The following is a 14,134-nucleotide window of genomic DNA, read 5'->3' on the forward strand; positions in this document are numbered from 1 at the left end:
GTGTGTGTGTGTGTGTGTGTGTGTGTGTGTGTGTGTGTGTGTGTGTGTGTGTGTGTGTGTGTGTGTGTGTGTGTGTGTGTGTGTGTGTGTGTGTGTGTGTGTGTGTGTGTGCAAAGAGGTGGTGGAGAAGCAATGCCAAGCTAGCAACCTTGTCCTTCGCCGTGAGTTTTGGTCAGTACGGCCATAAGCACACGGGCACAGTTGAGGATGCAAATAATCTGTTAAGAAAGAGCAGCAAGGGTGTTGCAGGAGCGCCAGTTGAAATGAGGAGGATGGAAACAAAGAGTAATTCAGATCTGAGACCAAGTTCTTTTGGTTTGGAGCGCGAACACACACGCACACACGCACACACACATACACACATACACACATACATACCTTGTCGCGAGGTGAGCGATAAGAATCAATCTTGATGAGTTCAGTTTGAGCCTCTGCCAGGTCAGCTTCATGGTTGGTGACGGCAGCCGAGATTTCGAGGTGCTGGGAGACGGCAAAGAAGAAGGTGACCTTGTGACCATGGCGCACTGCATCCAGTGCATCGAGACGTGATGGCATAAAACTCACCTCGGGTTTGATGAAGGCTAGCATCTTCATGCGATCTGTCAGCGCCTAACGCAGCCCAAAAAAACGAGGGTGAGGAAACGGTTTGATTTTTGTAGCTCGGCAACGCCAGTCAACCTGTCCAACCTGATCTTGATGGACGTCATCCGAGTGTGGGGGTTGAAAGACGTATTGGTAAAGCTTGCTCATGATGTATTTTTCCATGCCTTCGTAACCGTATTCCAGGTCGGCGTCCGTGGCATCGCGCCACAGCTCATGATTGGCCAACTAGCAGGATGAAGGCAACGGGCGAGGGGGAGGCAAGGCAGGAGCACGGGTGAGGTGTGACATAAACATGGGGAGACAAGGTGAAGAGCGTGACGGTGCCGGCGGCTTGAGTTTCGGCGGGGCAAAAGAGCCGCGGCGTGTGAAAGGCAGGGTCGGATTTTTACGGACATCGTGGTTGATCTTGTCGAGAAAGTCGCGGATGGGCTGAACGGCTTCGTCTGGGTTGTGAACGGGTTGAGTGAAGCGGCCGATAAAGTCGCGAATGGGCTTGACGAGGGTACTGGCCGAGGGTTCGCGCATCTTAGCCAGAAAGGCCTGAGGTTTTGAATGCGGCAGGGCGAGTGAGAAGGAAGCGCCTGGCGCTTGAGATGGCGTGTATTCAGAGGCAAGCAAGGAGGAGGTCTGGCAGCGACGAGAGCAACGGAAGACTTATCAACCTGAAAATTGAAGCGTGGGGTGGAATTGTTATCAGGGAGCAGGGAGTTTTGGGCCGGGGTTGGGGGAGCAGCCTCGGGGGCAGGGAGGGTCGAGTTTGAGGTGGAGGATGGAGGTGAATCGTGGGAGGTGGTGAGCGGGGTGGAATCTTGGGGGGCAGCGAGGGAGGTGTCGCTGGCGGCGGCCTCATCTTCAGAAGGGGTGTTACTGCCATCCCGATAACCACCGAGGGAGTGCGGGCTGCGGCTCAGGGCACTGCGGGTGGAGGCGGTATCGCCATGGTGGGCATCGACGCTCTCGCGTTCATCGTTGAGGTCGTTGACGCGGGCGACGCGGTCTGAAAAGCCGGCCGTCGAGGCGGCACCGGAGGAGGCAGCCACGGGTTGGCGTGGTGTGCCGAGCAGATCACCAAATAGATCACTTGTGGCGGCTGTGGAGCTGGGAGTATTGGGGTTGGTTGGTTGATGAGGATTCAAGCCGGTCGAAGAGGCCGGCGAATGCGGGGCAGCGTGAGCCGGGTGAAACTGCTGCTGCTGCTGCTGGGAGGGATGTGATTGGGGGGCCGAGTCGGGGCGTGTGTTGATGTTGGCATTGTTGGCGTTGCTGGCGGGATCCAGGTTGACGTTGGCGGCAGCGGCAGCGGCTCGAGTGTTGGAGTTTGCGAGGGGATCAAAAAGGTCGTAGAGGGCGGCGTTGCTGTTGGTGTTGCTGTTGGCGTAGCTGTTGGAGTTGGAGTTGGAGTTGCCACCACCGTAGCCGGACAGGAGCGACGGGGATGACGGAGGTATGCCCGCCATCTTGTACGGGCTGAATTCGAGTTGGGGTGCCAGATCCAAGCCCGCCAGGCTAAGAACATGAGCGAAGCGCCCGCCGGGGTGAGTGAGGCGAAGGAGCACAGCCGAGAGGGGAGGAGGGGAGATTGAGCACACAGCACACCGCAGAGTAGAGACCTCAGCAGAGGGACAGGGACACATTGAGCACAAAAGCACAAAGCGCAGAACGCAGAGAAGCGGGGACAGAGGTGCAGGAGCACCGAGCACCGAGCACAGAGGGTACAGAAGCATAGAGCACAGAGGATAGAGCGTATAGACAGGGGCACAGCGCACAGAGGGTACAGAGCACCGAGCATACAGAGAGGCACGGCGCACCGAGGGCATACAGCGAGAGGGAGCACGGCACACCGAGGGCATACAGCAAAAGGAAGCACGGCGCACCGAGGGCGCACCGAGGGCACACAGAGAGAGGGAGCACGGCGCACCGAGGGCACAGCGAGGGCGCGCCGAGGGCACACCGCGAGGGCGCACCGCGAGGGGTTCAGGAGCACCGAGCACAGGGCTCACCGAGATCTGAGAAATGAGTGCAGAGATGGAGGTTGAGGTTGAGGCGAAAGCAGAGGGACGAGGCGAGTCTTGGGGTGTGTCCAGAGGTACAGAAGATTGGAGAGTCGACTTACGTTTGTGAGTAAGGCAAAATCAGAGATTTGTGCGTGGCGTTGAGACGTTTTAGAGAGTTTTTGTGGATATCAGAGACACTCAGAGAGGGGATAGAGACAAGATTCGGAGGACGAGCCAGAGGTGGAGACTGTGTCAGTGACCTTTTCCAGAGAAGCATGCTTCTCACACAGAGCTTCTGGTTATATTTTCGTGCAGAATGAGAGATTCGGTTGAAAATGGTTCATATATCAGAGAGACGCGACGTTCACTGACCTCCAACTGTCTGACAATTACAAGCTTGCTGTTGTACCTTTGATACCATATGTGCAAGCGAAATCAGTGAGATTCGCGCTTTTTTTTTACGAGCACTTCATCTGTTACATCCGATGTATACATTAAACGTCGTTCAAGTGTGACACTACAGTAACCTTATACACGATATACCACTCAACGTGTATACCAAAGTCTGACTCGATGTATAATTTTAAATGGGTTTCCTAGTTTAAAAGAAACAAGCAGCGGCGCCGGCGCTCAACGACACAACACACTGACACCGCCACCGCCGACGAGGAGGACGTTCAAGACGGCATCGGACCACCATCGTATCACCGTTTGCACCCGTATGCAGGTGAGAGGGGACATGCTGCCGCACACACACACACACACACACACACACACACACACACACACACACACACGCTCACGCACACGCACACTTAAAAATTAAAACATGCCCAGATGACTGAACTGCTGCTGCTCCTCCTCCTCCAACTGCTGCTGCTGCTGCTGCTTGGGGGTGACCTCCTTTGCTGTTTGCGTGTTGTGCTTGCTTGTTTTGCTTTACCGCTATGATCCACCCCCACCCCCTCTCCTATCGCCGGTTGACCTAGCTGGTGCCACCGCCATGCTCCCGCTTGTTCTCGTTGTTGGCCTGGATCGGACTGACCGATACCAGTGTGCCGCTCCCCTCCGTCCTGAAGCATTGGCACTGTCAAAGACGCCCTTTCCTCTCATCTATCACTCATCACTCGTCCACCTTTTGCTGCGCTAAACAAGAACTGGCAGCAATCTCACTGCGCTCTCTCCATCTCTCCCTCTCTCCCTTCTCCGCTCACTCTCTCGCTCACTCTCCCCCTCCCCCACCACCACCACCACCATTAGCCTGCTTTTACTCCCCCGATGAACCTTTCTTGCCCTCACCACGCTGAACAACCCTGCCATTCTGCTGTCACTTCAACACAGAGCATTGCTCGTTGTAGAGCCAAACTCGCTGGCAACTAGAGCCAATTTCTTCAAGTACTCCGCCTCACCCGCCATCCCCACGACCAACCAAGAATAACCCTAGTCTTGCGTTACACCTCCGCGTTGGTGCACAAGGATGGCATCGCTCGAGGCGTTGTGTCTACAGACCCTGGCCCGGGCCTGGTTGGCCCATCAACGCCAGATTGAACGCGACGGCCGACCTTGCTCCGCCTCTGACCGTCCCCACCAGAGTCACACTGAGGATATTGCTGCCCACCACGGCTACGCGGAACACACAGACGACAATGATGGCATCGAAGATGAGAATCTCGACAGCAAACGCCTGGAAGACCCCGACCATGACCCTGACCCGCTCTCCGTCTCCGTTAAAACTTGGCTCGAGGCTGGAGAACAGCCCAGCATCCTCCGCAGCTTTCACGACCACTGGCTGAAAATCAGCACTCCCGACTCGGCCACGGCCCGCGCTGGCCAAGCTCTTGATCAAATCGCCCTTGCCCCTGCCTGGCTCCAACCCACCCTCGCCATGTATGCCGAAGCCATCGAGGTAACCTTCGTTTTCCCTCCCATATCGCCTTGCTTGGAAATGACAAGCAGAACGCGGCTATTTTTCAACCTCGCCCTGCTTCTCCTGCTCGCGTCTCCGCTTTGGCCTCACGCACATCTGCCCCTCTCTGCTCCAACCAATTACACTCGCAGCGCGAAGAGCTCTATCTTGGAGGACGCATCAGCCGACCACCCTTTCCCACCTTTGTGCGCTCTCAAAACGACGACGGCTCAGCCCGCTGCCAACTTCATGGTGTACGTTCGTCACGTCACCCACCAAGCGCACTCGTGACCCTTTTCTGCTGTACACTCACCGCTGCCCCAACCACCCTGTCTCCTTTGACATCCTAGTTTCTCTGGCAATACGACCTCAGACCTCAAGATTTGGAATTGTTGGTGCAGCATCCCCTCTCCACCTTTATCTGGCGACCTTTGGACACGTGGAGCGAGCCCTTTGAATCGGGCGCCCTGGCTGCCATGCTGTACGACCAGACCACATCGATCCCACCCCGGGCCTCGCCCTTTGTTCTTCGTTTTCTGGACACCACTGTAAACCACACAGCAACCTCTCCCGAACCCGCCCACTCAATGAAGCCCCCTCCCAACTTGGTCGTTCCCATAGGCTGCTCCCCTCGCTTCGTGTCTGCGATATTCGTTGCTACAGCCAGAACCTGCTTTATTCCAATCTACTCCTCTCCCAGGCGTCCCCTTCCATCGAGCAGCTAACGCTCCATGGCCTTCGCTTTGTAAGCCGAGACCCCACGCCACCCCTTGACTCGCCACCCTTTCTGCGTTTTGCCCTTACTTGCCCATCATCATATGGTTTGCTTTGATCCTCGAGCGCCTCTCAGACCGTCGACTTTTTGCCTTCGCTGGTCAATTTAACATCCCTGGATGTGTCTGGCACCAAATTTGGCAACGAGCATGTATGTGGCCCTCTGCCAACACCGTTTTTCGAGCGTCTTCTGCTTTTATACAGCGCAAACTGACGGGGCATATTTTGCCTCGATCCCCTGACACCTATAGCTGAAACTGCTCACCCAAAGTCCGGTGGCCGCGACGCTACGAGAATTTTACGCCGCCGACACACCTCTATCTTTGCCCCTCAGCGCTTTATTTGGCAAGCTTACCAACCTTCGCAAGCTTTCACTGGCCGAAGTGGCCAGCCTCAAGTCTCACTTTGGCGTAAGTCCTCACGTACTCGAGACAACAAACAACAGCCTACTGCACTTTGTCATATGTCCTTGGGATCGCCTCCTTGTTTGACTGTTCCTCTGTCGCCTGCCCATTCTCGTAAGCCTCGTACTCATTGGCCCATTGTGTTCTCTTTAGTCCAATGAAGCTGTTCTACAGGACCTGGAGGCGTTGGCTCGTCACTGCCCAAAGGTGGAATTTGCTCCCTGTTCACCCCATCCCCAACCCCCTTCTTTATCCCTATCCCTCCCAGACCGTGCCATGAATTTGCCATCATCTTATTTCGGCCTGCTTCGACCCCACAGCTTGAATGGTTGGACCTGACCGGATTGCACGTGGACCTCGACGTTCTCACCGTACGTCGTGTCCGCATTTGCCGACACACACGCACGTGACCTCTTCGCCTTTGAACCCGGGATCGGTGAAATTTGCTCTTTCACCCTGACCTTTGCATCAACCGCACTCGCATCAACCGCAGTGGCTTGGACGGTACTGTCCTCACCTTCAGTACCTAGGGCTAGTTAATACGACCTTCGATGCACCAGATGTGCTGGCCAGATTCCCTACTACACGTCCCAACGATGGCGCAAATAGAACACCACCCTCCGATGACCCTTTTGGCAGTACTGATCTGCCGGATGAACGCCCAACTGAAGCTGATCTCGCACCCCTGCGCCCCATCATGGCCATCGCCAATGGTGAACTTGAACATATTGCGCGAGGCCTCATGGAGCTCTCGCCCCTGCTCGAGTCTGCCATCGGCTCCGTCTGCTCGGCTCTCTTCTCCACGTTGACGAGAAATCCACAGCCCATGCCCGTAGAGCTTTTCGAGCGTTGCATCACCCTGATTCGTTGGCGACGCCACATAGCTACCTCGCAACCCGAGCCCACGGCGGCCCCCGTCATCACAGGCTTGACCGCGGTCATGTTTGCTCTCCTTGATCGTCAAGTTTGTTCCGACATTCCCGTTCTGTTGCGCCACAAGGCTGTGACCGAACTATGCTTGTGTTTACAGCAACTGGTCTGCGCGACGAGCGTTGTCCGAAACATGTGTCTTGTTTTGGAACGCTTTGACCCATTCTCAGACCTCGCCCCTATCAGCGTCCCGCTCTTTGGCGCCCTCATGCGCTATCTTGGGCATGACCAACTGATGCAACTCGACGCCCGCACCCTACGCGCCATCGTGAGCCTCTTGGCCCACTACCTCGGCATTTTGCATCCTCCTCTGAAAGCAGCCATGCTTGACTACACCCCGGACTTTGGCAGCCGGGTTGGTCTGCCGTGACCTCGTTTGCTGGTGCTGTTGCATGATGCAAGACGCGTTTGGTGATGTGCTTCGTCCCTCACCAACCTCGCCTGTCTCGCCAATTCGCGTAGCTGCGCCATTTGCTCGAACTCCTCTGGAGTACCGGAGTGGATCAAGCCGAGAACCATGACATCAACTTCATCTTGGAAGCCATCTTCTCGCTGCTGTGGAACATCACGGATGAGTGTCCTATCAATTCGCGACGCGTGTTGAGCACAGATCTTTTCGACTATGCCTTTCGAATCAAGCTTCCGGTACGTCCTCATGGCTTGTGCCCGCCGCTACTGTCAATGGCGCCACCACTCATCCCTCACCCTGTTCTCTTCAACAGACCATTATTCAAGCCAAACAATACAACATCTTGCGTGCCATGATGGGCCTACTTGCCAATATGAGCGAGGTTCACACCTTGACGCACAAGTTGGTCCAGCACCCTGTCCTTTTGCGCAGCCTATTGATGCTGTTGCAGGATGAATATCGTCAGCGCCCGTCACCAGCAGCTGGACAGCACGACCCTCACGCTTATTCCTCGGTGCGTGTGCCTTCTTTTCAACTCCCAACCCCCAACAAACACACACACGCACTTTTTCCGTTTATTCTTTGTCGACACTATGAGCCAAAGAAAGCATGCTGGGATGCAGGTGCAGCAGTGTTAGACCCATGACAGCTGACCGCATCTGTATCGTTGCTGCTCGATCCTATGTTAGTCGGACCTCGAGTTGACCTACAACGTCGTGGGAATTTTGTGCAACATCATGTCAGTGTGCGACCATAAGGGGCTGCGTCTTACTCCGAACATCAAGAGTCGATACGACTCTATTCCGTTCCACGTGGTACGTTTCTCAACGCCCAGCCGACCTTCCCCTTGGCCTTGACCCGCAACCACTCTCACTGCGCCTTGCGTCCTCGCAACAACGATAGATTGCCGCAGTTGAATCGTGGCCCAAGGCCAATTTGGACCGCTGCTGGATCAACTACCGGACCTTGCGGCCGCTTCAGGAGCATCTGCGTTGTCGGCGCCACCACATTCAAGAACCTATCCTCATTTGGGCCACCTGGGCCATCTGGCAGCTTTGCCGAACCTTGCGTGCGTCCATCTTTATGCTCTGCTCCCTCCTTGACGGTCATCAAACGCCCATGCTTTTTATCAAGCACGACTGTCTGCGGCCTGATCCATGTTGTACGCTGGCTCACCACCGCCTGCTTTTGTTTTCTGTGCAGCGGATACCTTCATTCCCATGACAGTGCATGAGGGTGTTTTCTTCGATCTGCGAGCCGTCGCAAGTTTACCGACCGTGCCCGCCACCGTCACAAACTACTCCCGCCTGGCTTTGGATCTGTATGTTGACACGTATCCTGCATATTGTTTCAGTCAGCAGTCGCGACCGAGCTTCTAAAAGATGGACCGTATTTTAACCTGCACTGACCTCATTCTTGTTGCACACGCTTCAACCCACGTTGTGTAGATGTCGTGCAAAAGCACCGCGACTGGGCTTGCAAGACCTCATCCGCTTTTGGGACGACCAACCGCTACTGACATGAATTGGGCGCAAAGCGCCAAACGCCGCGCAACATCACTTTGACGTGACAGCCAAGCATCGCATGACTGATCATTCTTACTTGCCAAACAAACAAAACCACGCAAGAGGAATTTGTGCATAGCACTATGCTGCGGATGTAGCATTATCCCTTCTGGCTTGAGTCTCGGTCTGCTTCATTGATGCTGTGGAGTCGCACTGAATTTGTAATCCGCTTGAGAAGTTATTATCAAATGCAATCAGCACATTTATTTGTTCTGAATTGGTTGTTGGCCTGAGGTTGCGCGAGCCAAGTTCTTGTCGTAACCGCGCGGCGAAATACGACGAGAAAGGGCTTCGGCTTCATACATATTATTTGTACACTACAAGCACTCACGAACACCAAACATGTTTACACACTCGGCCCACTCGCACCCCAAATCAAAACTCTTCAACTACAAACCCAGAGATCGTGAGCACTGGCAACGGCGACCGCCAGGAATTTTGACATCATCCTACAAAATCGCGCAAATAGGCCGCACTTGACCACGAGGTCTCTCTGGCCAGAGCTCACGAAACAAGCACCGAGTCGCTCAAAAGACTTTATCGGGCTAAAAAGAAAAAAAAGAAAAAAACACATGGAAAGACATGACACTGCGAAACATCGCAACGATCGAACTGAAGACACGGCGCATCCGGCCCGCCAACTCAGGCGTTGGTGTCACCAGACGTTACATCAACGCCCTGCTTGATGGCCATACGAACCGCCGCGATGTCATCAAGCGAGAGCTGCAGGTTGAACAGTGCGTCGCCGGAATGAGTGAGCGGGCCATGCATCTAGAACAGAGCGATAGGAAATCATCCATGCATCACAAAAAGGCGCGTACACACCTGTTTAACGGCGAGGCGGATGGGCTCGGTGCCAAAACTGACAAATTTGGTCACAATTTCCTTTTGAGACAGACCATACACCGACTCGCCCATCATGCTCACAATCACATCGCCCACGACCAAACCGGCGGCCTCGGCTGCACCACCGGCATCCAACTGTGTAACAGCGACTGGGGCACTTCCTGCTCATGCATGAGTTTCACACATTCAGCATACATGAGCAAACAGTGCGAATTCCCGGTCATGAGGTCGGCATGGGTCGGCGCACTAATGATATCGAAGCCACCAGGAATGGTTAGGAAGAGCGGTCCGCACAGACATACCTTTGATCACAAAGCCAAACCCTGAAGGGCCCTTTTTGAGAGTGATTTGGCGCAAGTCGGTATGCAAATCCGGAGTCTAAGGCGATTCAATCAAAGAAGCAATTCAGGACACCATGGGACAGGGGTGAGCAGGCCACAAGGGCTGGCAGTTGGTAATTGGATGCAACCCACACACGCCTAAACACATACCTGCAGGGTCTTCATGGCTGCCTGTGCCTGGCGCTTGGCGACGGAAATCTCGTCCTCACCAGACGCAGCAGCGGCGCCCGTGGCTGGGACGTTGTCACCCCATACTTGACGTTGTCGCTCCACGGGAGCCCCTGGACTTGACAACGCCTGCTCAATGGCTTCTCCTCGCATGTAGCCATTGCTCTTCACGCCGCCGTGCAGCGCATTAGCCCCTTCGCTGCCCAGGAGATTTTTGCGCTGCTGCCGCTGCGCCTCGATGCGACGAATCTCCTCTAGCTCCCGCTGCTGCTGCATCGAAAGTTGGCCGGGTGGGGCGCCCGGTCCACCCTGTGGGGCTGGCGCACCACGACCGAGATGCCCGTACATGCCTTGCGGTGGTGGATGCATGGGTGGGCCTTGCCTCAGGTTGGGAAAGGATCCCGGTGGCGGTTGATAGTGATAACGACCACGGCCACCGTGAGGAGGGTACTGCGCACCGTACATCCCTGGTGGCGGTCCATAACCCGGACCGCCACCATACATCTGCTGCTGCTGTTGCAGATAGGCAGCGTAGTAGGGGTCGTAGCCAGCGGGCCCATACTGCCCATACCCGCCCGGTGGTGGTCCATAGCCTTGAGGGCCATAGCCCGGGGGCGGTGGGCCATAGCCCTGGTAAGGCGCCCCGCCCGGATAGCCACCAAGTCCGCGACCGCGAGCCATGCCAGGTGGGATAGCGCGTACTTGTGGCCCGACACCACGCCCAGCCATCATGTGTTGTGGATGGTGTGGTTGCTGCTGCTGTTGTTGTTGCGTGTACGGGGGTGGGCCTCCTTGCTGCTGTGGGAACCCATACTGTTGTTGCTGTGGATGTGGCTGTGGCTGTTGTTGCTGCCAAAAAGGAGATGCACAGGTGAGCGGCAGTAGCAGGGCTTATTCGAGCAGCGGCGCGAGTTTGCAGGCAGGGGGGGCAAAGCCGGGGTGTCACGTACTGGGCCGGGGTTCGCCCGGGGAAGGAGCGGGGGTGGTGTTTGGGCCGCGGCTTGTTCACGAATGATACGGTCATTCATGTATTCACCGTCATCCATATCTACAGCAGATGAATGGCAAGGCGGAAGTGAGACAAGTCTGTCGCGGGTGAACGCCGGCCCTACTCTTATGCGGGTAGCAGATAGCACACGTACTGAGTTTAGCTGCTGCTGCTGCGATGGCATCTTCATTGACATAGTTGCCATTGCTGCTGGGGCCCTCGTCGTCGTGGTCAGCATCCTGGGCAGGGGTAGACGCTGTCTCTGTGGGGGCGGGTGCTTGAGCACCATCCGCTTCAGAAGCGGCAAACCCAAAGCCATCATCACCATCGCCATCGGAAGCTGGGGCGGGCATGGGCGGGGCGCCGGTGTTGACTGCGTTCTTATCCGGTAACGCTTCTGCGGGCGGCTGGCCTGGAAGGTGTGGAAGGTCTTTGCCATGCGCGGAAGCGAGGGTACTCAGCTCCTGCTGATGGGCCTGCTGCTGATTCATGTTCTCACGTAGGATGCGATCGTTCATGTAATCATCATCGCCACGAGGTAAGATGCCCGCTGCGGCTTGAGCTGCCACGTCCTCGTTGACGTATTCATGCCCATCATCTTCAGGCTCAGCAGGGCAGCCAGCATTGATGGCACGAGCTGGGGGCTCGGGCATGGCTTCCTCTGCTTCGGAAGAGGGTGCGGGAGCCGCTTTCACAACAGGCTCGGTTGAAGCATCCGCGGCAGGTGAAGCATCCGCGGCAGGTGGAGCGTCCGCAACAGGTGGAGCGTCCGCGGTGGGCTGGTCGCCTGTGACAGGGTGGTCGCCCGTACCAGGCACGGGCGTGGGGACGGATGGCTCGGCAGGTTGGGCGGAGGTGGGCGGAGCGCGCGCGGCGGGATCAAAGGAGGGCTGTGTAAAGCGAGGAAAAATGGTTTCTTGTGCCGGATTGGCGTGCTGGCGTAGGCGGGAGCCGACGTTGACCGCAGGCAAACGCTCATCCGGGTTCAAACACCAGCACTGCTGTAAAACCTAGAGTCGCGGCCCAGAGAGGGCGAGATGAGCAAAGAGTGGTTTGCACGGGCCGGATCATTGCGTAGCTAAGCAGGCTTGCCAACCTCGTATGTGCCCGCAGGCATGCCCTCGAGCGGCGGTAGGTAGTGGCCCTGGCGCAACCATTCGAGCATTTTGTTCAAAGGCACGCTAGCCCAAGGCTTGACGCCAAAAGCAAAGATTTCTGGGTAGGAGTGTCGAGATGATGGCGGGTGCGAGCCATGAGCGATGGGCGTGAGCGTGGGCTGAAACGCGACAAAAGCGTTCGCATCATGGAGGCAAGGGCTCACCCCAGCAGGCGACGCCGAGGCTGTAGACATCGCTGTCGGGCATGGGACGGGAGCCTTCAAAGAGCTCCGGGGGCAGCCAGCGAAGGGGCTGGTTCGAGAGGGTAACATCATCATTGTGAAAGTCCTCGTAATCACTCTCGGAGACGGCCATGCCCACGCCAAAGAGACTGAGTTTGAGCTGAAATTGAGAGGTCACAAAGGCGCTACGAGCCCCAATGTCTTGAATCAGGACATCCCGGGTATGCAGGAAGGCGACGGCCTCGGCTAGCTGACAGCACAGGTTGAGTTGGTGCTGCAGTGAAAGCTGAGGCTCATCCTCGTCGTCGGCGATCCGCGAAGAGCGGAGCACGTGGAGCAGGGTGCCCTTGGAACAGGCCTCCATGAGGACAAAGGTTGGAGCTCTGCGGTTGGCAAGGAATGATTGGATACGAGAGCCCAGGCGTGGGCAAGGATGAGGGTGAGGGCTCAGAGAAAAGGCAGGCGCTTGGAGGATGCGTGGAGACTCTTATGAACAGACGTGGAAAAATGGGCGGCCACGAGCTGGAGGACGTTGGGGTGCTCCAGCTGGCGGAGGAGCAGGGCGGTCTTTTTAAAGCCGTCGGCCAGATCGGGAAGGAGAGAAATTTCCGAGCCAAACATGAGAACGGAGCGTGGAAAGGCACCACCGGCCAAGCCCCGAGCCTGCGAGGTAACGTGAGATTCACATGGGACCGGGGTGGGTTAGCTGCGGCGCTGGGCAGCGCGGCGGGCGGGCATAAGGTGCTCAAGGGAGAGGGGTGGGGTGCGCCAGGCAATGATACCTCGGCTTCAGAAACGGTACCAAAACGACCACAGCCAAGTTCGTTGGTGACGTTGACGGCAGATCGTTCAACGGAGAGGTCGCTGAACTCAGCAAGGTCTTCGGTGCCGGTTTCCATGGGAATGTAGCTGGCGTTGACGGCTTGTTGGAGCACGTTGGCACCGGTGTTCTTATTGGCGGATTTGGACGCCTTGGAGCCATCATCATCAAAGCTGCGGCCAGCGCAGACGGCACCAATCACAACCCCGGCGACGAGGACAGCCACGGCCCATACCATGACATTTTCAGAGTCTGAGGGCGCAGAGGCGTCAGCGGAAGTGGGAGCGTTGTCCGACTGAGGCTGGTAGGGTGGCGGAAGAGCGGTGGCGGAGGCCAGGAGCAGGCAGAAAAAGGGGAGCACCAGCCGCATCGCCATGATGGACCCAGCTGCTTGGGCACGTGTGCCGGCACAAGCTGCTTGGGCCATGATGGAGTCCTTGTTTTCCCCCTTGGAGAACGTGCTGGCCACAAAGGGGAAGCCAGGACCACACAGGCAGACCCCAGCGCAACCTAGAAGCGCGAGCAAAAGTCGCCAGGAGGTGGAAGGTATCATGAGCAAGCACACGCAAGCTGCAAGAAATACACGGACGCACAAATCAAGAGCTGGGACGACCAAATGCGTGAGTGTTTGTGTGGCTGTGCGCAGAGGGATTGCGAGCGAAGGCCGGAACGGGCAAGGGAAGAAGGAGGACAAGGTGCAGCCAAGGTGTTGTAGCCAGCTCAATCCAAGGATTCAAAGGCTCATGCCAAGCACCAAGCACCTCATTTGCTTGAATGCTAGCGCACACAGCATTGGAAGCAAGCGAGGCGAAGCGGGCGTTGACGGACGGAAGGAAGCGCGGGAGAAGCGGAAGGCGCGCTGCGGCCGGGGGGCGGTGCCTCGTGATTGTATGTGAAATAAGACCAGAGATGGGACGAATCAATGGATAAAAATCTGTATCATGGACCACCAGCAGACGCGCATGCTTCAATGCCTTGCAGTTCGTAAGTCGTTGAGCAGGGAGAACCGGGGAAGCAACGCATCGGGGGAGCACGACGGCGCTGCCA

At 56.6% G+C, this 14,134-nt stretch overlaps 3 protein-coding genes across 3 annotated transcripts in view; 1 reads left to right on the forward strand and 2 right to left on the reverse strand.

The window, feature by feature from the left end:
* MONBRDRAFT_30406 (uncharacterized protein) overlaps window positions 1-2,874 on the reverse strand; it is a gene marked incomplete at both ends in the record, with an annotated part of 3,919 nt that extends 1,045 nt beyond the window's left edge. The window contains 5 exons of the mRNA XM_001750864.1: window positions 379-609; window positions 688-828; window positions 997-1,143; window positions 1,266-2,109; window positions 2,717-2,874. Of these exons, the coding sequence (XP_001750916.1) occupies window positions 379-609; window positions 688-828; window positions 997-1,143; window positions 1,266-2,109; window positions 2,717-2,874 (1,521 nt within the window). The remainder of the gene's footprint in view (window positions 1-378; window positions 610-687; window positions 829-996; window positions 1,144-1,265; window positions 2,110-2,716) is intronic.
* A 560-nt stretch (window positions 2,875-3,434) lies between these two features.
* Window positions 3,435-8,544, forward strand: MONBRDRAFT_30407 (uncharacterized protein; the record flags this gene model as incomplete). Its single annotated transcript, XM_001750848.1, has 17 exons — window positions 3,435-3,492; window positions 4,238-4,503; window positions 4,656-4,757; window positions 4,854-4,984; window positions 5,125-5,248; window positions 5,354-5,428; window positions 5,529-5,687; window positions 5,835-5,888; window positions 6,002-6,052; window positions 6,175-6,966; window positions 7,074-7,256; window positions 7,334-7,402; window positions 7,472-7,534; window positions 7,710-7,835; window positions 7,924-8,089; window positions 8,224-8,353; window positions 8,469-8,544. 17 exons carry the CDS (start codon window positions 3,435-3,437, stop codon window positions 8,542-8,544), a joined length of 2,625 nt encoding a protein of 874 aa, XP_001750900.1.
* Window positions 8,545-8,974: 430 nt separating this feature from the next.
* On the reverse strand, window positions 8,975-13,463 carry MONBRDRAFT_30408 (uncharacterized protein; the record flags this gene model as incomplete). Its single annotated transcript, XM_001750865.1, has 11 exons — window positions 8,975-9,034; window positions 9,285-9,356; window positions 9,411-9,592; window positions 9,734-9,809; window positions 9,923-10,789; window positions 10,891-10,988; window positions 11,083-11,938; window positions 12,025-12,143; window positions 12,250-12,650; window positions 12,767-12,930; window positions 13,050-13,463. The coding sequence occupies 11 exons, from the start codon at window positions 13,461-13,463 to the stop codon at window positions 8,975-8,977; spliced, it is 3,309 nt and encodes a 1,102-aa protein (XP_001750917.1).
* Between the last annotated feature and the right edge of the window lie 671 nt (window positions 13,464-14,134).

Source organism: Monosiga brevicollis, genomic scaffold (genome assembly GCF_000002865.3).
Source record: "Monosiga brevicollis MX1 MONBRscaffold_50 genomic scaffold, whole genome shotgun sequence".
In the NCBI taxonomy this organism is placed as follows: Eukaryota; class Choanoflagellata; order Craspedida; family Salpingoecidae; genus Monosiga; species Monosiga brevicollis.